Source organism: Haliotis cracherodii, unplaced genomic scaffold (assembly GCF_022045235.1).
Source record: "Haliotis cracherodii isolate W230 unplaced genomic scaffold, xgHalCrac1.p SCAF_10, whole genome shotgun sequence".
Lineage (NCBI taxonomy): Eukaryota > Metazoa > Mollusca > Gastropoda > Lepetellida > Haliotidae > Haliotis > Haliotis cracherodii.
The window spans coordinates 12,775,802-12,801,366 of record NW_027266265.1 but is presented as its reverse complement, the minus strand read 5'-3'; the positions used below and the strand labels follow the sequence as shown (position 1 = coordinate 12,801,366).

The 25,565-nt window shown below is 42.1% G+C and overlaps 2 protein-coding genes across 2 annotated transcripts; one reads left to right on the top strand and one right to left on the bottom strand.

Annotated features, from left to right (window-relative positions):
* Window positions 1-280: 280 nt before the first annotated feature.
* On the top strand, window positions 281-15,906 carry LOC139446615 (neural cell adhesion molecule 2-like). The gene is made up of 13 exons (XM_071227900.1): window positions 281-341; window positions 1,711-2,031; window positions 3,153-3,461; window positions 5,029-5,319; window positions 5,660-5,956; window positions 6,421-6,540; window positions 7,163-7,181; window positions 7,713-7,738; window positions 11,475-11,591; window positions 11,769-11,837; window positions 13,946-14,062; window positions 14,261-14,338; window positions 15,821-15,906. Exons 1-13 carry the CDS (start codon window positions 281-283, stop codon window positions 15,886-15,888), a joined length of 1,893 nt encoding a protein of 630 aa, XP_071084001.1. The 3' UTR covers window positions 15,889-15,906.
* Window positions 15,907-20,717: 4,811 nt separating this feature from the next.
* On the bottom strand, window positions 20,718-23,074 carry LOC139446604 (forkhead box protein H1-like). The gene is made up of 2 exons (XM_071227893.1): window positions 23,023-23,074; window positions 20,718-22,675 (listed from the first exon to the last, which is right to left on the bottom strand). Exons 1-2 carry the CDS (start codon window positions 23,072-23,074, stop codon window positions 20,718-20,720), a joined length of 2,010 nt encoding a protein of 669 aa, XP_071083994.1.
* Window positions 23,075-25,565: the final 2,491 nt, after the last annotated feature.

Sequence of the window (25,565 nt, the reverse complement as noted above, 5' to 3'; positions counted from 1 at the left end):
ACGAGCAGTGGGAAGAGTAATGATGTCAGGAGAGTTACGACAAAAGATGAACTGACAGGTCCCTGTAGCAGGAAGGCAACGATGTCGGGCGCCGATACAAATCGCGTCACACATCCGATAATATAATGTCAGGAAACAGATAGGAATGCCTGAACAAATACAAGCCTGCAGTAGAGTATCTCAGCACTCATATCTGGTTATTTCGCCGAAATAGAGTCACGCTATACGCCAGTAACTAACAAGCTTTTATTTCATTTATCCGCAGCAGTCAACTGGTAACATGAAGATAGAGCTTGGGGTGTACTGGAGTTTCTGCATGGCTGTTGTATGCGGTGTATATTGTAAGTTTGTTTGTTTGTTTGTTTGTGGTTTAACGCAATATTCTCCAGCTATATGACGTCGGTCTGTAAATAATCGAGTCTGGACTAGACAATCCAGTGATTCGCATCATGAGTATCGATCCACGCGATTGGGATGCGATGACATGCATCAATCAAGTCAGAGAGCCTAACCATCCGATCCCGTTAGTCGCCTCTTGTGACAAGTTTCGCCGCTTTTGACGGCAAGCATGGGCTGCTGAAGACCTATTCTACATCGGATCTTCACGGGTCCTATTGTAAGTGAAGTTTCTACTCTCGAGGAGTGGTCTTTTGAAAGAACTTGTGCTACTTTTATCAGTCTTCCAACCACAACACGACGGAATACACCAATAATGGGCTTCACGCATAGTGCCCATGGGGAATCGAACCGTATGTGACGAGCGAACGCTTGAACAACTGGGCTATACGATTCCCCTGATGTTAGGCTTTTGTGGTTTTGCTTGACTTTGCTGAAGACGATCGCATCGAAGAGTTGCGTTTATGGTAGGTGACGGTGTGAGACGGGTGGTGGGAAGAGTTACGATGTTAGGCGAGTAACGATATGAGGAAGGTAAGGATGTGATTCAAGCAGCGAGGAGAATAACGAGGTCATGAGAGTAACGATGTCAGGAGAGTAACGATATGAGGAAGGTAAGGATGTGATTCAAGCAGTGAGGAGCATAACGAGGTCATGAGAGTAACGATGTTAGGCAAGTAACGATAATAAGGTTAGGATGTGAGACAAGCAGTGAGGAGCATAACGAGGTCATGAGAGTAACGATGTTAGGCGAGTAACGATGTGAAGGTAAGGGTGTGATTCAAGCAGCGAGGAGAATAACGAGGTCATGAGAGTAACGATGTTAGGCGAGTAACGATAATAAGGTTAGGATGTGAGACAAGCAGTGAGGAGCATAATGATGTCAGGTGAGTAACGATGTCAGGAGAGTAAAGATGTCAGGAGAGTAACCATGTCAGGAGAGTAACTATGTCAGGAGAGTAACGATGTCAGGAGCGTAACGATCTCAGGTGAGTAACGATGTCAGGAGAGTAACCATGTCAGGCAAGTAACGATGTCAGGAGAGTAACGATGTCAGGAGAGTAACGATGTCAGGCGAGTAACGATGTCAGGAGAGTAACGATGTCAGGAGAGTAACGATGTCAGGCGAGTAACGATGTCAGGAGAGTAACGATGTCAGGAGAGTAACGATGTCAGGAGAGTAACGATGTCAGGAGAGTAACCATGTCAGGCAAGTAATGATGTCAGGAGAGTAACGATTTATTACCAGATAACAACTATTTTTATTGAACAAGAACAAAATATGTCATAGGCTATTTTTCTTCTGTTTTCAAGCAACCGATATTTCTTTGGAAACGGTTTATGAATCGGCTATTCTTGGTGAACACTTCAATATGACATGCCAAGTCACCGGCGATACAATGCACGAGGGGTTGGCATACTTCAAACGGACAAATGGACATGGGACGTCCACAGCCTGTTCTCTCCACCTAAATTCAAGCACACCAACGTCGAACAACACAAACTACAGTTGCACGGGCGCTGACGCCAACATCTTCATCCTCACTATACGGCAAGTTTCTCGTGAGGACGCAGGCCAGTGGCACTGCCAAGTCGAGGATATGACAAGTCCGATTGTATCATTGAAAGTCAAATGTGAGTCAACTGCGATTGTATGCAACTGTGCTTGCTGTGCGTACACGGTGTCCTGTTTGCATGCTAGAGGTTACGACCCAAATATACATACAGTAAACTACGGTTATAACGAACTCAAATGGACCACTAATCTTAGTTCGGTATAACCGTAGTTCGTTATAAGCATATATACAACATCTATACAGCAAATGGCCGGGACCAACAATAAAGTTCGTTATATCCGTCAGTTCGTTATAAACGTATTTTACTGTATACTGAACAGAATTAGTTACGTATGGTGAATATTTGGGGAAATATTTTTTTATGTAATTGTATGCCATTTTTCCCTACAAAAAATACCCCCAAAATATTCATAATCCCCAACTTTATTTATTTAGTATATAACGATTACAGCAGAAGATGCTGATTTCGTGCTATAACATCTTGGCGTTTTATCTTTGTTTCAGTATTATTCACTGACTTATGATTGTATATAATAATTTGGAGTTCAGTATTATATTTTCTTGGTTTTTTTCGCCCTAACAACGCTGCAACAGTCTTCATTGTACCATATCATTGCATTTAATAGTTCACATTGATTTAAACAATCAAGCAAAAAAGTTTCTAGAGGTTTATAATGCATTCGGAACACACCAGTGACGAGGATTAAAATAAACCTCGGACGTTTTATTTAAATATTTTATATAATTAAAATATTTAAAATATTTTAATTGTAATTTCGAACAGTGGCTCGTTCCAGATCGACACCTGTGGGGTGGTTGTTCACTCCCTTATATAATAGAACGCGCGTCCGATTTGAGTGAACGGATTCCACCAAAATTACCACATTTCTGAGAACCGGGGTTGACGAGATTCAATTAAGAATTGGCCTTCACTTTGTGTGAGTTCAATCGAGTATGAACCTTCATAGAGTAAGGGCCAAACTGTATGAACGTCGGAGCTTGCCGAGTGTGTGAGTGAGTCCGGTTCAACTCCGTTTTCAAAGTATTTCAGTTATACACGGGCCTGCCAACAGAATGTGAAAGGCGAGTCAGAAGGAATGAAAGTCGTGATTATATTTCGCCACAAGGATCTTGTGCTGACAAACAAACGATTATAATATGTTTTGTTTCACGTTGTAGATAGTCCAGAAATTATTTTCTTCGGTGCCGGCCAAGACGACAGCAACATCACGGTGAAAGAACACGACAACGTCACGTTACAGTGCAACGTCAGCAGTGAGCCTGCCTCGGACATTCAAATATGTAACATAGCCTCAGACCCGGTGAGCAAGGGAGACAACAACAACAACAAAAACAACAACAACAACAACAACACGTTGGAGGTCAGGCTGGATGATATAGGGTGCCGACAGAGAGGACCGTACACGTGTTCTGCCAGGAATGAAATCGGAACCGCCCCACCCAAATATGCTTCATTGCTGGTCAAATGTATGTCACTTTATTTATTTATTTATTTATTTATTTATTTATTTATTTATTTATTTAATCTCTTGCTATCTATCTTCTGTCTGTTTATTGGCAAGAATGCATTTTTCAGAGGCCATTTTTGTCGCCTCGCTAAAACCACAGGGAATTTTGGGGGGCTTGCCCCCTCCCAATAAAATGATGTTTTAGATGAATATAACCATGATAACTGTTCTAAATATATAGGCTTCCCTCAGAAAGTAAAACTAATTCGTAATTGCGTTTCGGAAATTAGCTCCTTTGTACGCATGCTAAAAAATCTACATTTGGTATTTACGCGTGCTGGGTTTTTTTGCATTTGTGTTTTACATTTAATGCATGCGTTTCTGTACGCACGTTAATTGAAAGTAATTAGGTTTTGAAAGTTTGGGGGGTATTTTCCTCAAATACGCTGCTTATCTGTAGCTCTGCAGACCATTGATTGCATGATGTGATAAGCTATAGTGGTGTTCTCACAGAACAGTGATCACACCATACATATGATGTTAGCACCATGCCCATCATGATCTGTTCAACTAAAGTGATCGACCCGTGAAGATCCGGGGTAGAATACGTCTTCAGCAACCCATGCTTCCGAAAAACTTGACTATGCTTGTCGTAAGAGGCAACTAACGGGATCGGATGGTTGACTTGGTTGATGCATGTCATCGAACCCAATTGCGTTGATCGATGCTCAGGATATTCATCATTGGGTCGTCTGGTCCAGACTCGATTATTTACAGACCGCTGTCATATAGCTGGAATATTGCTGAGTGCGGCGTTAAACAACAATGTCCAATTTACGACAACCTAAGATTGAAATATATGCCTAATATAACTAAGAACCACTATTCCATGAACAAAATATTATCTTTTAATGGTATCTCTAGTAAAAAATTAACTAAGATATTACAATACATCTATCAAAGTCTACGAGTGCGCAGTAAACTACTTAGTAAATCCGATATGTCCAGAAATAATAAGTTGTTTTGAAACTTTCGCATCTAGATCAGGAGTATCTACATTTCATTTTTGTCTGTTTGTTTCTACTAGAAATGCATATAAATTTAAATTGTCAAATTGTCCTGACATGATGAGTATATTTCTGATAGATCCTCCTGATAGATCCTTTTCTATTGAATGTCGCGTTATGGCTGAAAGCCTTTGCGACGTAAAACTTCATATTTCCACTCCATTCCTTTTGTATTCCTTTTGTATTTTTTACTACTACTGCTGCCACTGTGGTTATTACCAATGTTATTACAATACCTTTATTATATGTCAAGCATCATATTAGTTATCAAATAATTATAAAATGCGCTGTACAGCTGTAAATAATATTGTTTATCTGTATGTGTATATGGGCCAATGGCCTTTCATACAATAAAGATTGATTGATTGATTGATTGATAACAAACCAACCAACCACTAAAGTGATAAAATTGCTCAAAGCGGCGGATCTCTCCCACCCATTTGAAGCATGTGGAGAATAACTGGTTTAAGGCCCCGTCAGAAACAGGAATCTAACTGTTAAATATCTCTATTTGTAAAGGTAAACCAAGACTTCATGGCTCCTCAGCACACCTGAAGGTGGCATCTGGCTTGGGCGGACCTGTCACACTCATTGTGACTGTGCTAGCTTACCCGAAGCCTACCTTCAGTTGGAAAAGGTTCAAACTTGGTGCGCCACTCACGAAAAACACAAACATCACCTGGGATGACCCTGTAGCGACAGGGACGTTAAACATCGCCAACGTCGATGACGAGGATTACAGAACATACAACGTTACAGTAACTAACTCTGAAGGAGATAGCACATTTACGATATCTCTGATTAAGCCAAGTAAGTAATTCCTCTTGGTATTTAATGGCAACATTTGCCAAGTATATTCCATTCTTATCGGTAACACTGGAATCTGAGGAATTTCATCCAGCGAGATTAGTGTGTCTGCTTCCGAAAGGGGCCGACCATTTGCTATTCAAGGGGTTCTGAGATTTTATTGAATTTCTCAGGCTAGTGAAAAAATGAAATTGTGTGCCGCAAAAAACAGTGTTGTCAAAATATATTTAAGTTCATGGTCATAATTAAAAAATTTCGTTTTGCAGCTGTAGCTTAAAAAATAGTCAATCTCATTACAATCATACTCCAACGCCATCATTAAATGGTTAATATCTACACACAGCTCATCCGGACACCCCGACACATCTGCAAGCAACAAGGATAGATTCTCGCTCCATCACCGTCAGCTGGGATAAAGCGTTCAATGGTGGCGCCAGACAAACCTTCATCCTCCAGTACAGGCCCGACAGGGGTCAGTGGACAAAGCCTGTTGTAGATGACAATGACGATCTACATGTTGACATTCTTGGACTTGCACCCTCTACAATGTATGAAGTTCGTCTCCGTGCAAAAAACACACATGGTATGAGCAATTACACGTTCTTAAACGTCACTACACACCAGGAGGATGAGATTCAAGGTAACTGTTAATATCGTACGTGCATGTCAAGGGAGAGATTTACAGTAAACTACGTTTATAACGAACACGCTTATAACGAACTGACGGATATAACGAACTTTTTTTTAATCCCACCATTTGTTGTATATATGCTGTATGTATGCTTATAACGAACTACGGTTATTACGAACTAAGATAAGTGGTCCCCTCGAGTTCGTTACAACCGTAGTTTACTGTATTTTATCGAAAAGAAGAGGTTGTATGCCACTAAAATTACATTGTTGCGAGGTGTTTTCTTAAAATACATATTTAGGCTCTTAGTTTCAATAAAAGAAAAAATGTTTTTGCATCTTTTTTGCTGTATAAATGTATAGTCGAGATAGACAATTCCAGGCCTACTCCCCACCAACTCTCTCACTCACAACTATAATTTTATTACTGATGTAAAGCGACAGTTTGAGTAAATGAAATAACACTTATTTCAGACTACAGCCACAAGCAGATACTGATCGCCGGCTCGGGGGCAGCAGTCGCTGCTGCAGCTATCGTCATCACCGTCATCGCCGTCGTCGTCGTCGTTAACAGAAAAAAGAAACATGGAAAAGGTGACAAGATGCTCCTCTGTTGACGTCTCGTACAAGAGACGACTAAATTCGTGTGTCGCAATGTTATGACACATTGTGAGTTTGTGTGGGTGCCCGTCTGAACCCCTGGGGATCCGGGTTCGGGTTAGAATACATCCCTGCACGCTAGCTGTTACTTGTTGTAAATAGCGATTACAGTGGATCGGGTGGTCTTCTCGGTGATTTAGTTGCTTGCTTGCCATCGTTCCCAAACTTCTTGGGGCGTTGCTTATAACATCAACCAATGGTTTACCTACCCGCGTCTCAGTTATTTACACTGGCCGTGATAAAGCCGAAATATTAATAAGATTGCAAGTCCGCACTTGAAACCACATATACAACGCTTATCTGGAACACTGCAGGTTCAGTGTATCGACATTTATCTATCACGGGTGTTTCCTCACAGATATTTGATCATAAAACACCTCATTGTGTAATATTGGTGTCCCCCAACAGCTATTTGATCATAACACACCTCATTGTGTAATATTAGTGTCCCCCAAAAGCTATTTGATCATGACACACCTTCATTATGTAACAAGGGTGTATCGTCACAGCTATTTGACCATACAGTACTTCAAATTCGTTTCTTGTTTGGTTCCAGGCCCTCTTTGTGATGAAAGGTTGGTATGACGCTGAAATAGATAATATAATTGCTGGTCAGAATCTTTGTATTTATATTTATATAAGAGCATGCCATAATTAACCTTCAAATTACATATATATGCATGAGCAAGTTCCTATAGTGAGTGAGTGAGTTGGGTTTAACGCCGCTTTTAACAGTATTCCAGTTATATCGCGGCGTATCAGCTCAATGTGGGAGGAAAGCCCGAAGTGATGCGGGTCTCAGACGTTTACCACTTCGGTGAAACCCACGAGCACTGGTATGGTGCTGACAAACCTAGAAACATAATCGGGGTGAACCGGGATTCGAAGCAACAATCATAGGTTTCTGGCGTGCCCAAGGGACGCAACTCTGCACAGCAAATCGCGGCTCCTCTCACAGTTCTGCAGAAGTCGTGACCACAAGCCAAAAGCGGTTATACGGTAGCACGTGTCAGCCCCTTGTCAAGATTCGAGGGTTGATTGATTAGTTATGAACGTCCTATAGAATGAATGGCGTGCAGTGATCTTGATTAACACCTTATTTTCAGAGCCCTCAGTGAACACAGCGAAGTCGGTGAGTATAAGTGAGTGAGTATAAATGAGTAAGCATAAGTGAGTATAAGTGAGTGAGCATAAGTGAGTGAGTATAAGTGGGTGAGCATAAGTGAATGAGCATAAGTGGGTGAGTATAAGTGAGTGAGCATAATTGAGTGAATATAAGTGAGTGAATATATGTGAGTGAGTATAAGTGAATGAGCATAAGTGAGTGAGTATAAGTGGGTGAGCATAAGTGAGTGAGCATAAGTGGGTGAGTATAAGTGTGCGAGTATAATTGAGTGAATATAAGCGAGTTAATATATGTGAGTGAGTATAAGTGAGTAAGAAAACGTGAGTGAGTATAAGTGGGTGAGCATAAGTGGACGAGCAAAAGTGAGTGAGTATAAGTGAGTGGGTATATGTGAGTGAGCTTAATAGGGTGAGTATAAGTGAGTGAGCATAAGTGAGTGAGTATAATTGAGTGAATATAAGCCAGTGAGTGTATGTGAGTGAGGATACTAGAGTGAGTGTAAGTGAGTGAGTATAAATGAGTGAGAATAAGTGAATGAGGATAAGTGAGTGAGTATAAGTGAGTGAGTATAAGTGAGTAAGCATACGTGAGTGAGTATAATTGAGTGAATATAAGCGAGTGAGTGTAAGTGAGTGAGTATAAGTGAATGAGGATAAGTGAGTGAGTATAAGTGGGTGAGCATAAGTGAGTGAGCATAAGTGAGTGAGCATAAGTGGGTTAGTATAAGTGAGTGAGTATAATTGAGTGAATATAAGCGAGTGAGTGTAAGTGAGTGAGTATAAGTGAGTGAGTATAAATGAGTATGCATAAATGAGAGAGTATAAGTGAGTGAGCATACGTGAGTGAGTATAAGTGAGTGAGCATACGTGAGTGAGTATAAGTAAGTGAGTATGAGTGAGTGAGTATGAGTGAGTGAGTATAAGTAAGTGAGCATAAGTGGATGAGTATAAGTGAGTGAGTATGAGTGAGTGAGTATAAGTGAGTGAGTATAAGTAAGTGAGCTCAAGTGGGTGAGTATAATTCGCAATGTTCTCTATCATCTATCTGATAAACTATCAAGTTATTCACTCATTAAAAATAGTTTCTGAAGAAAGCAATATTTAATGTTACACTTAAACATTTCAAATAGCACTTGCAAGAATCAGATGTTGCTCACGCGAACTCTTTAACGAGACGGGAAGATATAAAGGGATATTAAGAGAACACAGAATTTGTGAGTTTCGTGATTTTAATATTGTAGAAAATAAATATCATTTCTTACTAACATGTCCGTTGTATGCTGAACTGAGAAAACATTTCATTGATAAATATTACAACCGTTATCCTAGTTTACAGAAATGTGTTTCGCTAACGTCAAGTACCATTAGAGTAGTAACGAAGAAACTAACAATGTACATATTGTATGTTTGTGCCTTAGACTTCCCAAATATGTTACCCTATAATAATTGTATATACAACCATGACCGGGCCCGTGAAGATCCGGGGTAGAATAGGTCTTCAGCAACCCATGCTTGCCGTAAAAGGTGCCTATGCTTGTCGTAAGAGGCGACTAACGGGATCGGGTGGTCAGACTCGGTGACTTGGTTGATGCATGTCATCGGTCCCAATTGCGTGGATCGATGCTCATGATGTGAATCGCTGGATTGTCTGGTCCAGACTCGATTATTTACAGACCGCCGTCATATAGCTGGAATATTGCTGAGTGCGGCGTTAAACAACAAACCAAACCAAAACCAAAACATCAATTACTGTGTACTATAGACCTACGGCCTTTCAGTATTGTGAATAAACACTACTGGACCTTGCCCAAAACTTCAAATAACGGATGTGAACTTCCTTATGAGACAGCAAGTTTGCAAAACTCCATCAAATATAGAAACGCGTACTGTTGCGCTGGGGAATATAGACTATGAACTATAATGCGATTTTTCCTCACTGTTGTATGCGGAGAACTAAACGTGACTCTTGATATTGGTGACATAATTCGAAAATAAATACGGGGAAACTAAACGTGAATCTCTTCTTTAAAAGATGAAGAAATGTGATCCTCAAAATCGATTGCTATCAAACCTATCAGTCTAGGTCTATTTTGGCTAGCAGTTTTGCGTCCTATTGTGACATAGTATCTTAACTAACGTGTTAAAGTACGTCCTACCTTGACGAGCTATAAAACGAAATTGTTGAATGTTCGTCCTATCACGACGGCATATGATGTCACTTTGTAATTGTCATACTTTTGTTTTCTCAGCGAAGTTGCGTTCCAGCTATCTGTTCAAGCTTAACATGTCTTCAAACCATGTACACGTATTTCAGTAACAAAGTACTTTTGAATCAAGGATGTTTATATTGTGAAGGAAAAATACCCCTTTGTCAAATCATTCGGGTTTTTTTTGTGCCAGTTTGTAAAGAGTGGACAATTAAATAGGCGTGTCAACCTAATGTGGGAGGAAAGCTCGAGGTGATGCAGGTCTCAGACGTTTACCACTTCGGTGAAACCCTCGAGCCCGGGTATGGTGCTGACAAACCTAGAACCGGGATTCGAACCCACAATCATAGGTTTCTGGCGTGTCCAAGGAACGCAACTCTGCACAGCGAATCGCTGCGCTTTAGACGACTTATCCGGTGCAGGAAGTTTAACTCAATCCCCTACTCAAATCAGTCTAGAGTGATTTTAGCCATCGGTGAGATCTCTCCAGAGTGTTTTGAGCCTTGGCTCTGAGCACTCCAGAACCTCGGAGGCTCAAATTTGGCACAGCGTATTGCGGCGCCTTAGACGACTGGGCCACCCGTGCCCGCCTGACCATGTATGAAATCGAACCCAGTGTGACCAGCCAACGTTTAGGCACTAGGTTACCCCAGCCAACCTGACTGGGTAGAAGAGATGGCTTGGTGCCATGTGGTCATGTGCATAAAGCATTGGTCACAAATCAGATGCGGATGAATAACGCTGGCGGTGGAGAGTAGTTGGATGGTGATTGCGTTCGGTGATCTTGTCTCCTCGGAATGTGGTTCTACCACACGCTGAATCACAGATTATAAGACATGGTGTGTCTCCTCAGACGTGTGACTTTTGTTCTCTTCACTCACCAGTGATTGAGGATACCCGACAGGATGATCAAATGGCTATTTAAAGGCAAATCTTCAAGCGCCTCGTTACGTCTTATCACTTACTATTGTACGAATGCGTACTTGGTTTACCGACCCGTGAAGATCCGGGGTAGAATAGGTCTTCAGCAACCCATGCTTGCCGTAAAAGGCGACTATGCTTGTCGTAAGAGGCGACTAACGGGATCGAGTGGTCAGTCTCGCTGACTTGGTTGATGCATGTCATCGATCCCATTTGCGTTGATTGCGTGCTCATGATATCAATCACTGGATCGTCTGGTCTAACCAACTTGGTTTACCGATCCCTGGACTGAAAATATTACCAATTTGGAATAAAATTTCGACCACTCATGACTGATCCTATGGGTTTCTTAAGAGGTTGAATTCTACCCGTTCTAACTTAAGTCAATATTTCCATCCCAGAGGGGCGGTCAGGTAGCCAAGTGGTTAAAGCGTTCGCTCGTCACGACGAAAACCCGGGTTCGATTCCCGACATGGGTACAATGTGTGAAGCCAATTTCTGGTGTCCCCCGCCGTGATATTGCTGGAATAATGCTAAAAGTGGCGTAAAATCCTACTCGCTCACTCCATCCCAGAACTTTGACCTGTAGTATGACATTTTGCATTGTTGTGACAGTGATGGAGGACAACTTCCTGTATGACGCGTCAGATGACCTCCACGTGCAGGCTGAGGGGGCCGCAGGTCACCCAAATGTCCATTATGACGTTGCTGCTACATCCAGTCAGATCAACGGTTAGTTGTGAAGCCTATGGCGTCATACATTTGAGAGAAATTGATAAGACATGTACAGATATCTTTATTGCTTTGTCAGAAAACAATGTTAACGGTATAGTTTCTCTGTGTTTAAGAACACGTAACAAGAGTATGTATGTCGAAAGATGTATTTTCATAATACACTCTACTGCGTAGACTCAGCGGAGGATATATCCGGTCGCACAGAGAACCAATCAGAAAGCAAGAAGAACAAGGATGATTGCGGTAGGCAGAGACTCTGCAATGGTAGTGTTTAGCAAGGGAAAGGGGTGGATAGAATGAGTATGAATAGTATCAGGATAAGTTTGATTGTTTGTTTGTTTGTCTGTTTGTTTGGTTGTTGTTTAACGCCGCACTACGCAATATTCCAGCTGTATGACCGCGGTCTGTATTTACTCGCGTCTGGGCCAGTCAAGCCAGTGATTGACATCATGAACGTCTATCTACCCAACTAGGATCAAGTTAATCAGCGAGCATGACCGCCCGAACTCGTTGCTCTCCTCCTACAAACGGGGGTACTGAAATTCAATTTTACCAAGGATCTATCAAGATAAGGAACCATACGTGACTTTTCTATCTGTTTCATCGTACTCCGACAGCATGGGTCGTAAATCTTGCTGTCAACTACTGGCATGTCTGGCCCAGACTTTTACAGCTTCATGGGTCACACGGGTGTCTCCCCACAGCTATTTGAAAATAACACAGTTTCATTATGTAAGAGTGATGACTCTTCCCATCTAGTTGATCATTACACAGCTTCATTATGTAATATTGATGTTCTACCCACAGCTGTTTGATCATAACACAGCTTCATTATGCAATAGTGATGACTCCCCACAGCTATTTGATCATAACACAGCTTCATTATGTAATAGTGATGACTCCCGACAGCTATTTCATCATAACACAGCTTCATTATGTAATAGTGATGACTCCCCACAGCTGTTTGATCATAACAAAGCTTCATTGTGTAATAGTGATGACTCCCCACAGCTGTTTGATCATAACACAGCTTCATTATGTAATAGTGATGACTCCCCACAGCTATTTGATCATAACACAGCTTCATTATGTAATAACGATGACTCCCCACAGCTATTTGATCATACCACAGCTTCATCATGTAATAGTGATGACTCCCCACAGCTATTTGATCATAACACAGCTTCATCATATAATAGTGATGACTCCCCACATCTAGTTGATCATAACACAGCTTCATTATGTAAGAGTGATGACTCCCCACAGCTATTTGATCATAACACAGCTTTATTATGTAATAACGATGACTCCCCACAGCTATTTGATCATAACACAACTTCATCATGTAATAGTGATGACTCCCCACAGCTATTTGATCATAACACAGCTTCATCATGCAATAGTGATGACTCCCGACAGCTATTTGATCATAACACAGCTTCATTATGCAATAGTGATGACTCCCGACAGCTATTTCATCATAAACAGCTTCATTATGTAATAGTGATGACTCCCCACAGCTGTTTGATCATAACAAAGCTTCATTATGTAATAGTGATGACTCCCCACAGCTGTTTGATCATAACACAGCTTCATTATGTAATAGTTATGACTCCCCACAGCTATTTGATCATAACACAGCTTCATTATGCAATAGTGATGACTCCCCACAGCTATTTGATCATAACACAGCTTCATTATGCAATAGTGATGACTCCCCACAGCTATTTGATCATAACGCAGCTTCATTATGTAATAGTGATGACTCCCCACAGCTTTTTGATCATAACACAGCTTCATTATGTAATAGTGATGACTCCCCACACCTATTTGATCATAATCACACAGTGTAGGCAGCTTGTTCTGTACTCTCCCTTTGGAGATGACAATACAATACGAATGCACACTCTACAGTTGACAATGATAGTAATATTAATAATCTTTAAAAATAATTAATTACATGTACTTCACAAATGGGGATTATGATTCTATCACCGACGCTAACATTTTGCAAAAGAGACTGAATTGTAGATGTTCTTGTTCTAGTCTATAATGCCGTTAAAGGCAACTATGCCTGTCGTAAGAGTCGACTAATGGGATCGGGTGGTCAGGCTCGCTGGCTTGGTTAATGTATGCCATCGATCTCAATTGCGTGGATCGATGCTCATGTTGTCAATCACTGGATTGTCTGGTCCAGACACGATTATTTACAGACCGCCGTCATATAGCTGGAATATTGCTGAATGCGGCGTTAAACAACAAACAAACAAACCGCTAAAGTGATCACGTTGCTCAAAGCGGCGTTGAGCGGATCTCACCCACCCAATTGAAGCATTTTCTATTGTTGACAGTAATGGTTGACAACTTCCTGTATGTCACGTCTTGTGACCTCGGCGTGCAGGTTGAGGAGACCGCAGGTCACCCAATTGGCCATTGCGACTTTGCTACTACTAACAGTGAGATCGACGGTGAGTGGTAAAGTACAAGTATATGACGTCATACATTTGAGAAAAAAATGACAACATATATATGCAATATTTTTTATGTTTAGCAAGAAAATAATTCAATCTGCATTATTTCACTGTGTTTAAGAACAAGGAACAAGAGAATGTATGTATAGCAAAGATTGTTTTAAAAGTGTTTTGATAAAGCACTCTACTGCGCAGGCGCGAAGGATGTGTCTTGCAACACTGGGAGGGACGTGGAGAACAGGTCAGAGGCGAAGAAGAGGTCGGAGGATTATGGTAGGCATCTTTAACGGTATTGTATAGCAAGAAGACTGGGTAGATAGACACAGTAGGTGGAGTACCGAGGTGGCAGTAGTTTGTTTCCGAAAATCCTTTGAAATAATAATTGTAGGTTTTACAACAACAAAAAGAAATCGTTAACTGGAAAGGCTGGATGTTCTGCATCTTCCCGAGGCAAGTGAGTTGACTGGCTATAAAAGTGCAGTTTCCACCCTTGCCGAACTAGGCTGGATTTCATTAGTTACATTTTGGCTGGACTAACGAGTCTATGCATAGTCCAATCAAAATCGCGTAACGAACTAGACATGCGGTTCGTGAACAACATGCAATTCAACGTGCAGATTTCGATCGACTGCAGTATTTGCAAAGCATGTGTACCGTCGGCTTGGCGTCAACAGATGTTTTCCAAATATTTTCATGTTTTTAACCTAGGTGCTCAAATGATTTGATTCACATTGCGAGGTAAGACCAGTTTTATTACAATATAGATCTTGACTATCGACCAGATCGTCTTGACTGGGCGCCGCCATATTGTTTGAAGCAAATTCAAATGATATGATAGATGGAATCTGATTGGTTAGTAGTGTGTATGTGTGTGTGTGTGTGTGTGTGTGTGTGTGTGGTGGTGGGGGGGGGGGGGGGGGGGGGGGTGGGGGGCAGTAGGGACATAACACGCAATATTCACAGGTGGCGCTACAATCGTGCCCAGAAATTCCAGTCAAATTCGGCAAGGGTGGAAACTGGACTTTTGAAGTCAGTTAACTCCTTTGCTTCTGGAAGATGGATGTTCTGAAACTAAAGGAAGTTTTGGCTCCTCTTGTCGGAGTTAACGAATTACATGCTCTGAAGCTCGGAGTAGGTATTCTGTCTGAAACAAAAGTGATAACGTACAGTTCTTTCATTTGTTTATTCAATACACACACACACACACACACACACACACACACACACACACACACCAGAATATAAATGCCCGGATGTTTTAGTGTCCCGGTGGCCTAGTACCCCGATGTCGTAGTGTCCCAGTGACCTCGTGTCACGGGGACCTTGTACCCCTGTGACCTCGTGTCACGGGGACCGAGTGTCCCAGTAGCCTACCATCCCGGCGACTCTGTGCCTCGTTGATCTAGTATCCCTGTGAATGAGTGAGTGAGTTGGGTTTAACGCCACCCGTGCCCCAGTGTCCCTTTCACCTGGTATTCGGCATGGAATGAGTCTCATTATGCCTTGCTTTTCGAACGGACAGGCAAATGAGGATCGGGTGGTTAAAAAGGATGACATGACTGAGTTTGGTCGCGGCCCAGACTCGATCATCGCACATTCAAAAACAAGCAATCATTGTCAGAATCGAATCAAACGAGCGTGACGAGCAACCGCATGGTAGGCAACAACAATCCTACCCCACCGCTCAACATATCAAGTACAGAACTCCTGGAGATCGTGTGAAAGAAATAATTTCAACTTCATTTGTCATTGTAGTAAACGTCGGGTGTTCTTATCATGCTCCAGAAGACGTCAATGTCAACGCCAGTGGGAGGGACACGTAACACCTGTGTGAGAAGGCCATCCAAGTACGGGACTCTGGAAGGGACATTGTCGCAAAAAGTGTCAAAATGTACAATATTCTCGCGTTTTGGGGCTTTAAATAATAGTTTGTGGTTAAAAAAACAAGCGACAGTGCAACATTTTGACCAGGTGTTACATTCTCGCGTTGCTTCCTTTGGTGAAAACAAAAACATATTATTCAAAACGCGCGTTGTCGCGACGTCGCGCTTTGCTTAATTTTGACACAATTTGCGAAATGTCCATTCTAGGATTGCATATCAAAGGTATTAAAGATGGGAAGCCTTTTAAAAATATTCTTTGTGTACACTAGTGATCCCTTAAACGTTGACTTTTATCTTTATTTATTAATTGTGTTTTCGTGAAAGTCGATGACAGCAATTGTGTATATATGATTTATGGCTTATAAAATGATAACGTTCTTCCATCTACTGGAGATGATGCAATATATTTATTTGTGTTCATGGTAACTTTATGACCATGTGATACTAGTATATGTCTGGAGGTGTTCCAACACTCCTAGGTTAAGAGTGAGTGAGTGAGTTCGGTTTAACGCCGCTTTTAACAGTATTCCAGTTATATCACGGCGTGTCAGCTTAATGTGGGAGGAAAGCCCGAAGCGATGCAGGTCTCAGACGTTTACCACTTCGGTGAAACCCACGAGCACTGGTATGGTGCTGACAAACCTAGAAACATAATCGGGTGAAACCGGGATCCGAACCCACAATCATATCTTTCTGGTGTGTCCAAGGGCCGCAACTCTGCACAGCAAATCGTCGCGCCTTAGACGACTGGGCCTCCCGTGCACCGACAGTTGCACATTGTCGTGTTGAAAACAGTTGCACAGTGTCGTGTTGAAAACAGTTGCACAGTGTCGTGTTGATAACAGTTGCTCAGTGTCGTGTTGAAAACAGTTACACAGTGTCGTGTTGAAAACAGTTGCACAGTGCCATGTTGAAAACAATTGCACAGTGTCGTGTTGATAACAGTTGCACAGTGTCGTGTTGAAAACAGTTAGTGTTGTCTGATAACAGTTGCACATTGTCGTTATGATAACAGTTGCACAGTGTCGTGTTGAAAACAGTTGCACAGTGTCGCGTTGAAAACAGTTACGGTGTTGTCTGATAACAGTTGCACATTGTCGTTATGATAACAGTTGCACAGTGTCGTGTTGAAAACAGTTGCACAGTGTCGCGTTGAAAACAGTTACGGTGTTGTCTGATAACAGTTGCACATTGTCGTTATGATAACAGTTGCACTGTGTCGTGTATAAAAAACACAGCTGTATGGTGCCGTATTGAAACAGTTGCACGGGTTATCTCCCATTTGTTAGACAGCCAGTTGTGAGACAGTGGAGTAGAAGGTTAATAAGTTCAGTAATGGAGTAATTAGTCTTATCTCTAGGATTAATAGGATTATAGATGTGTTTGTTCACTGTGTGTTACAGTATGGTAATCCCATATGATATTGGTTAGATCTTCCTGACAGCTTTTGCATACTGAGAACCTGCCATTGTAATTTTTGTTTCACTTGTAAATGAACACCTCTCTCATGTTTTTTCACTAGATTGCTGCACCAAATGCACTTTTCTTATTCTAATAACATCCTTGATTACAAAACATTTAATCCTTTTATTACAAAAACAAGCCAGTTAGGCCAATTTGTAAGAATCATCTATTATGCTGTTCACTTGTCACAGGGGTACTCAAAGTACGCGATCTAGACTACCAGTTGTCGGACTTTCATCTCAGTGGAAGCCTCGGTGGCTGAGTGGGTTAGATCGCTGGCTTTGTGTGCTGGCGATTAGGTGCCTCACTCTGACAAGTGTGGGTTCGAATCCCGGACGGGATTGAACCCCAAAGAAGTACGAGAATCTGTACTTTACTAAGAAAGTGTTATCCCAAATATAACATTTGTTATGGTGTCCAATGTTGACACTGCTTTATCATCAGAAGCCCCTAAAAATGAAAACCCAACTAAATTTTTACGATCAGTATCTGTCACTAAAATTCAAACTACCTGGGACAACTGGGCCCATATACAATGTAAAAACTGATGGATCCAAGAATCTTATCAACAACAGTGCTGGTTAAATACATTTTGTAGTGCTGTGGATGATGTTATTATGGTTTGTCTAATGAGATGGACATTTATTACATATAAACATTATTTAATATTTATTTTATGTACATTTTGTAGTTCTATGGATGATATTAACATTGTCTAATGAGATGAGATGAGACCTATAGAATATATAGAATATTTAACACAACAAACTTCTTTGTTATGTATAGGAAGGCCTATGAATGATTCCATTATTCATCTGAAATAATTGCTGTGCACTCAATCAGAAACATTGTTGTTTTTAAGGTGTCTGACAACTGGCTGGCTGCCACTGTCGTATTGATAGCATCTTCTTACTTATCACCTATCCGTGAAGATCCGGGTTTTGGTTTCAGCAACCTACGCTTGTCGTAAAGGCGGCTATGCTTGTCGTAGGCGGCAGCCATGCTTGTCGTAAGAGTCGGTTAACGTGATCGTGGAATCAGGCTAGCTGACTTGGTTGATGCATGTCATGGTACCCAAACTGAGTAGAAGAAGCTCATGATGTGAATCGCTGGTCCAGACTCGATTATTTACAGACCGCCGTCTATTTATAGCTGTAAATTTGCTGAGGGCGGCGTTAAACAACAAACAAACGTTTTACTAATCGCTTACTCTGGTCCATCTTCCCGAGGCAAGTGACTATGAAAGTCCAGTTTCCCTCTTGTCGTACTAGGCTGGTATTATGGAGTTACATTTTGGCTGGACTAACGAGTCTATGCTTAGTCCAATCACAATCACGCAACGAAATCCGGTTCGTAAACTGTAATGCATATTTCGGTCGATTGCAGGATTTACAAAGCATGTACACCGCCAATTCGTTGCCAACAGTTATTTTCCAAAACTGTTCATGTCTTTAATCAAGGTGCTCACGTGATTTGATGTACTTCGCGATGTAAGACCCGTTTCATCACAATTGATTATCGATCAGATCGTCTTGGGCGCCGCCATAAGTGATACGAGAGGTGGAATCTGATTGGTCCATAGGAAAGGCATATGAGGGACATAATTCGTAATAGCCCCTGGTGGCGCTACGGTCGAGCCCAGAAATTCCAGCCTAGTTCGGCAAGGGTGGACACTGGACGGGAAGATGACTCTAGTCTTGTTCTAAATTTTGTTACATCTCGTGTAGATTGTCATTTTTCAAAATATAAACTTGTTTGCCTTTGATTTCATAACGTATATGTCCATCATAACTACAGTATGATCCTCGTTATATGTACATGATCACTGTTAACTGTTTGTGCAATATCATTATCTTTTTTTTAGGAAATAAATAATGTTCCGTTAAAGTTTGAACTGCATTGTTCTATTGTGACGATGTACCCTTCTGTGAATGGCGGCAGTTGTGATATTTTAAGTCCGCTTTAAATGCGCGTCGATAGAAATATTGTTTCAATTTTAACTGTTTTAACAATTTATTCAGCAGCGTTTAAAAAAAGTGTCCAATGGTTTTCTACCTACAGGGGATGGTTTCAATGATGTGCCATCAGACCCCAACAGTGTGCATCGTACGTTCTATCCACACTGTATGAGCGAGTCCGGCTGTCCACCTTAGAATGTAAGCTGCGCCTCCGCTATACCCATAGTGCAAGTACCCTCCTGGAAGTCATGTATAAGCTGTCCGGCCAACAGCAAGAGATGTGGACAGTTAACTCTTCAGTATGATGTGATGCTTGTTGTTTAACGCCGCACTCAGCAATATTCCAGCTATATGATGGCGGTCTGTAAACTCTGGACCAGACAATCCAGTGATTGACAACATGAACATCTATACACGCAATTGGGTTCGATGACATGCATCAACCAAGTCAGCGAGCCTGACCACCCGATCCCGTTAGTCGCCTCTCCAGGCAAGCATAGTTACCTTTTACGGCAAGCACGGGTTGCTGAAGACCAATTCTATCCCGGATCTTCACGGGTTTTCCGTATGAATTACGCTAGCGGTTTTATAGTGATATGTAGGTAGCATGCCGCAGTTTAAATGGATACCCTATTCAGATAATGACTTCCGACCATTCCCCTTAATCCCGGGGGGCCAGTCGTCTAAGACGCAGCGATTCGCTGTACATAGTTGCGTCCCTTGGGCATGCCTGAAACCTATGTTCGAATCACGGTTCGCCCCGATTATGTTTCTAGGTAAGCACCATACCAATGCTCGTTGGTTTCACCCAAGTGGTAAACGTCTGAGACCTACATCATTTATGGCTTTCCTCACACATTAAGCTGACACGCCGCGATATAACTGGAATACTGTTAACAGGGGCGTTAAACCCAGGGTAGACTAACATTTAGTCCCCAAAATAAAATTATTTAAAAATATACAAAATGTGTCCAAATGGAGCACAGGCCAATGTTTTAATTCAGAGCTTCGGTAATCCCAACTTGTCAAATCATTTTAGTTGAATATATATTATAGATGTATTGTAAGAGTCTGGGAGACTACAGACGGGGCAAAAACATCTTTTAACGTCTTTTGGTAAGACACGATATGGGGGTCGAACCGCGCAAGCTCTATCCACTATCCACGGAGGTGGTCAAAACAACAACTAGACATTGCATGGTTATTATGTTTTACTACATATCCATGATACTACATGATTATTACATATTCATATACATTGTATATGAGCCTTTTAGAAGGTCGTATCACAGCGATACAAGAACTCCGATGACAGCACTGAGGATAGCACACAACAGAAAGTCAACATTACACGTCAGTACGATCGTGATTCAGTGGGTGTCCAGAAAGGAAGTGTTGGAAGTGGTTGACGACTTCGGGATTGCACGGACTGAACGCTGGATTCGTCTGTTCACTGGCGACGGACTCGGGGACGATGGAGTCGGACAAACTCTGGGTGTCGTCCACGATGGCGTACAAAGGAATGTTGGGGCGGACGGAAACTTCACTGCTGGTGTCAGAGAACATCGCTATATCATCGAAAGCCGTCTTCAACGAATGAGGCGATGATGTGTAGTTGTTGTTGGTGTTGCAGAGGTAGGTCGCCCAGGTGGAGGTAGGTATTGGAGGGAGGGCGGAGGATCTGGGTGGGGCCGTGGGGTAGGAATCACTCGAGTCAGAGATGTGAGCTGGGATGTACATATTGGGGCGAAGGTTGGTGAAGTTGCATTGGGAGTCACTGCTTCCCCTTGCTGGTGATGGAGGGTCTGGGTACTCGGTGTCCCAACGGTTGTAGGACAAGGAAGAAGATGGGGCTTGGTGACTTGTAGATGAAGGGGCCTGGTGATGTCTCATGGATGAAGGCAGGTCGAAGCTCACGAGTGGGGGTTTCTCGTGGTAGCTTGTGGGTTGGTTTCGATGGTAACTGAACGGTCCCTGGTTATGGTCCATTGATGAAAAAGCCTGTTGGTAGCTCGCTGGTGGAGGCAGGTAGTCAGTCGATTGCGAAGATGGCTTGTGACCTGGCGATGGAGACGGATGGTAGCTCGTGGGTTGAGGGTGGTAGCTCGTGGATTCAGGGTTGTAGCACGAGGATTCAGGGTGGTAGCTCGTCGATTGAGGGTGGTAGCTCGTCGATTGAGGGTGGTAGCTCGTCGGTTGAGGGTGGTAGCTCATGGATGGAAGTGACTGGTTGAAATTCATGGATGAAGATGTCTGGTTGTAGTTTGTGGGGAGAGCGTGGTAGCTCATTGGTGAAGGTTTGTGGTAGTGTTGTGGAGTCGTCATCTGAAGTTGATCCAAATCGTGTTCTGATGGCTTTACGTGGTCAGGTTCTGTCGTCGTGTAACTTCTCTGTTCGGGATGGCTTGAAGACGCTTGACCTCGTCCGGTCGTGTCCGGAAACTTGCGAAAGTCAGAAGCAGCTGTCAGGGTGGAGAACGCATGACACTCAGAATACTGGGGATCTGGACGGAGGAAGGATGCCGCATCTGAAACCTGATCGGAGTTGACAGTCTGGTATAACACGGCGGCGTATGGTGAGAAGGTAGATGCTGGCCGGGGAAACTTGCCCTGCAAGTAGGTAATGCTGGTCTGGTGGCCAAGGAAACTGTAAGGATGGTCGAACTTTTTGTCTGGTGGCTCACTGATCAGATCGGGTTTGGTATCTTTGCTCAAGATGCTCTCGATGCTGAAAGTAGTTGTGTGAGTCACAGATCTCCTCTCCTCTGATGTTTCGTGCTGGATGACCTCATGCTTCTCGGTCTTGATCTCTGCCAGCTCTGCTGTCAGATCGATGTCGGGGATGCCAAGCTGCTGAGTCAGAGTTGGGGCCCACTGTTTCCTCTGCACGGGGTCCTTGATAGTCGCTCTCAGGAATGCTGTTGGGGGAACAAGGGAAAGGTCAACTGCCCAAAAGCAGCCCTTGATGTTTTTATTGACGCCCCTCTGGATGCGGGTGAAGCACTGGTTACTGGACAGATTGTGTCTGATCGAGTCACGCCATCCCAGATATTCGCCTTGAAAGAAGGGGAACATGGTAGCCAGGGTGTCACGGATTCCGACCAGGGTGAGTCTCTTGGTGCTGGAGGTGTGGATTGCCACCACCATCATGCCGACGTAGGTGTAGGGAGGTTTACCATGGCGTTTGTACTTCGGATGACGTCGTACAGTTTCTGCCGCACGGGGTCGCTTCACATCCTGTTCATCATCAGCTTCTTCCAGGGGGCGCTTGAGAACTTGTGGTTTGTAGACGTTGTGTGGGATGGCTGGAGATGGATAGAAAATGCGAAAGTGTTAGTAGTTTAGCAGGCAAGAATGTTTTCGATTTTATACTGCATGAATTGTCTGGTCATGTCAGATAATAGAGCGATTGTCTGGTCCGCAAACATTTAGGACTGACATAGGTCTTTTTCGTTATCTATCGAGTATATGAAATGGTTTTGACCGACCACAAATGAAGCATCACTTTATCCATATTGGAAGCTTACTATATTTTGATATTTATTGACACCTCCGCACCCAGATAAGATGGTTCTATCTTTGTGAAACGCGTACGTTTGAGAAATAACTGGTCCCAACTATATGAATGACAACATTACACGCCCAAACTAACCTAGGTGCGTATCAGCTGACTGTAGGAGCTCTGGAGCGTCCGTTCTGTCCATCTTGACACAACTCTGAAAACAACAATTTCACATGTAAAATTAATTCTTCATGCATAATTACGAAATAGAATTGCACAACGCACCATCATAAATAGAAAATATTTACTTGGTATTTGAAAAAGATTTGGTAATACCTAATGCTGACATGTTGTCAAGATAAGTACACTCATGCGGCTGATATTAACTGATGTGCAAAAGAAACTATATATATATATAAGTTAAGTTATAGTATTAAGTTAGCGATATCATATCGAAAAGATTAACTGAGTCTGCGCTTAGTCTGTGTAGAATACTTTGGTATAATCTTTTGAAATTTCATTTTTAAAAATACGAAAATACATTCGCACAATGCCCAACTGCTGAAGGGTATCTTCGACATCTGATCTTTGAAAATAAATATATATTTTCGGCACAAATTTATATTTCAAACACGGTACGGGTCATGTGGTTCCAAATTCATGTCTTTTTTATCCCAGTCTTCATTGAACCAATCTATTTTTGCACATAGTTACTCTGACACTGCTTTTTACAACCGTTGCAGGAATGAGTGATGGTTAAATAACAGTTCTTTCAAATTTCAATTGCATAAATGAATACAACTCGGTACTTTCTTTTGCCCTCAGTTAGATATTGGAAGATGTCGACATTGTATTTCTACTTGGGGAGGAGGTCCTCAACATTAGTGATGTCGCTTTGAACAGTTGGATCCATGTGGCGATTCGAACACGAGTCTTCGGCGTGGCGAGCGAATGCTTTAACCGCTAGGCTACCCCGCATCCGGGGAGAGCACGGACATGGTGTGACTAACCTAGAAGCATGACTGGTCCGCCACACTGAAAACCCGGGTTCGATTCCCGCATGTGAAACGATATGAATCCCATTTCTGGTGTCCCTTTCCGCGATATGGAAGGGCATAAAACCCAACTCACCCACTTAACTATAACTTTATGTTGACATAATCATTATCTGAAATACTGTTCACCCAATTGCCACTCTCTACTGATCTGCCATGATATATTGATGACATCTCAATATACAATATTTTGAATAAAATCATTGTGAATTTTTAATAATATTATTAGAAGCGCGATATACACATGTTCAAAATGGGCATTTCCTGAATATTTTTGTACTGGGTCGCCTCCACGCCAAATGCGAAAAGTGGGCGGGGCGAGTTTAACGCCGCTTTGGGACAATATTCCAACAATATCACGGATGGGGGCACCAGTTTGACGACATAATAAGGAGTGGATTAGTGAGTGAGTAAGTATGGCTTCACACCGCTTTTAGCAATATTCCAGCAGTATCACGACCAGGGACACCAAAAATGGGCTGAACACATTGTATCCATGTGGGGAATCGAACCTGGGTCTTCGGTGTGACGAGCGAACGCTTAAACCACTAGGCTACCCTACAGCCCGATATTCTAAGGAAATATCAGTAGGTTAAAGATGTCAGTGATGTGCTGAACAGTTTGAAACGCTTTCCACAATCCATTATCTGTTAAAATTGTTAAAAATCGATTACGACTAAACTGCTTGCCACAGAAGTATATACACGTTTAACAGTGGCTATATATGAAACAAATAAGAAATGGTTAGTCGAGTATGTAGTTGGTACGGGTATCGATATTACATAAACCATATCAATTAGTAAACCACAACAGATTAGCCTGTGGTCCATCATTTTGGTTTCCGTTTTTTCACAATTATTTTTCATTAAATACGCAATCATGCGAATACCACTTTTGTAATATTTCATGTCCGAGTAAAAATATCCTCTTTGTTATCATGTTGTTTTGTGACGCTGACAGGGCCTTGTCGTGGAGGGTAAGAACTGATTGTCGCACAACAATGACATTATAATTCTAATTAAGAAGTTGTCCATATCTTATCCTTACCTAATTGTCCAACTTCTACATACCGCTAAGTCAACAGTCCACATGGTACATGTCAAAATAGGGAATGGCAGATATAGTTTGTAGACACCAAAGGCTGGAGCTGCTGGAATATTGCTCGACGGAGAAACACGGCGAAAGTAGGTAATGCGCTATAAGCAAGTTCAGTATTGTTCGACTTACCTTGTAGTTTGACAGATAAAGCAGTCCTTACTATTGCAATGGAGGAAACTTGCTAATTATAGAAAAATACCAACACCGTATATATTCTTTCTAGGTGAGACAACGGGGGGCGAGTCTATTATAATTAAAAGGGGTACAATATATCCTATCCAGAAGTTGTATAATCAGTAACATAAAGACAAATTGTTTTAACAATTAAGGAAAACAGATGAAGTGTTCCTATACGGATGTTAGCTTACTAAAATACGTTATGTGTACAAAATAAAGTTATGAATTCATATTTGCATATCCCTCTACCCCTATCTTTTTCAAGTGGACTAGTCTTCATAGCAGCAATTAGAAAATTGAATGACCCAATCAAGGAAACGGTCAATGTGAGGGCCGAGGGGTTGACGTGAGAGGGGTAGATCA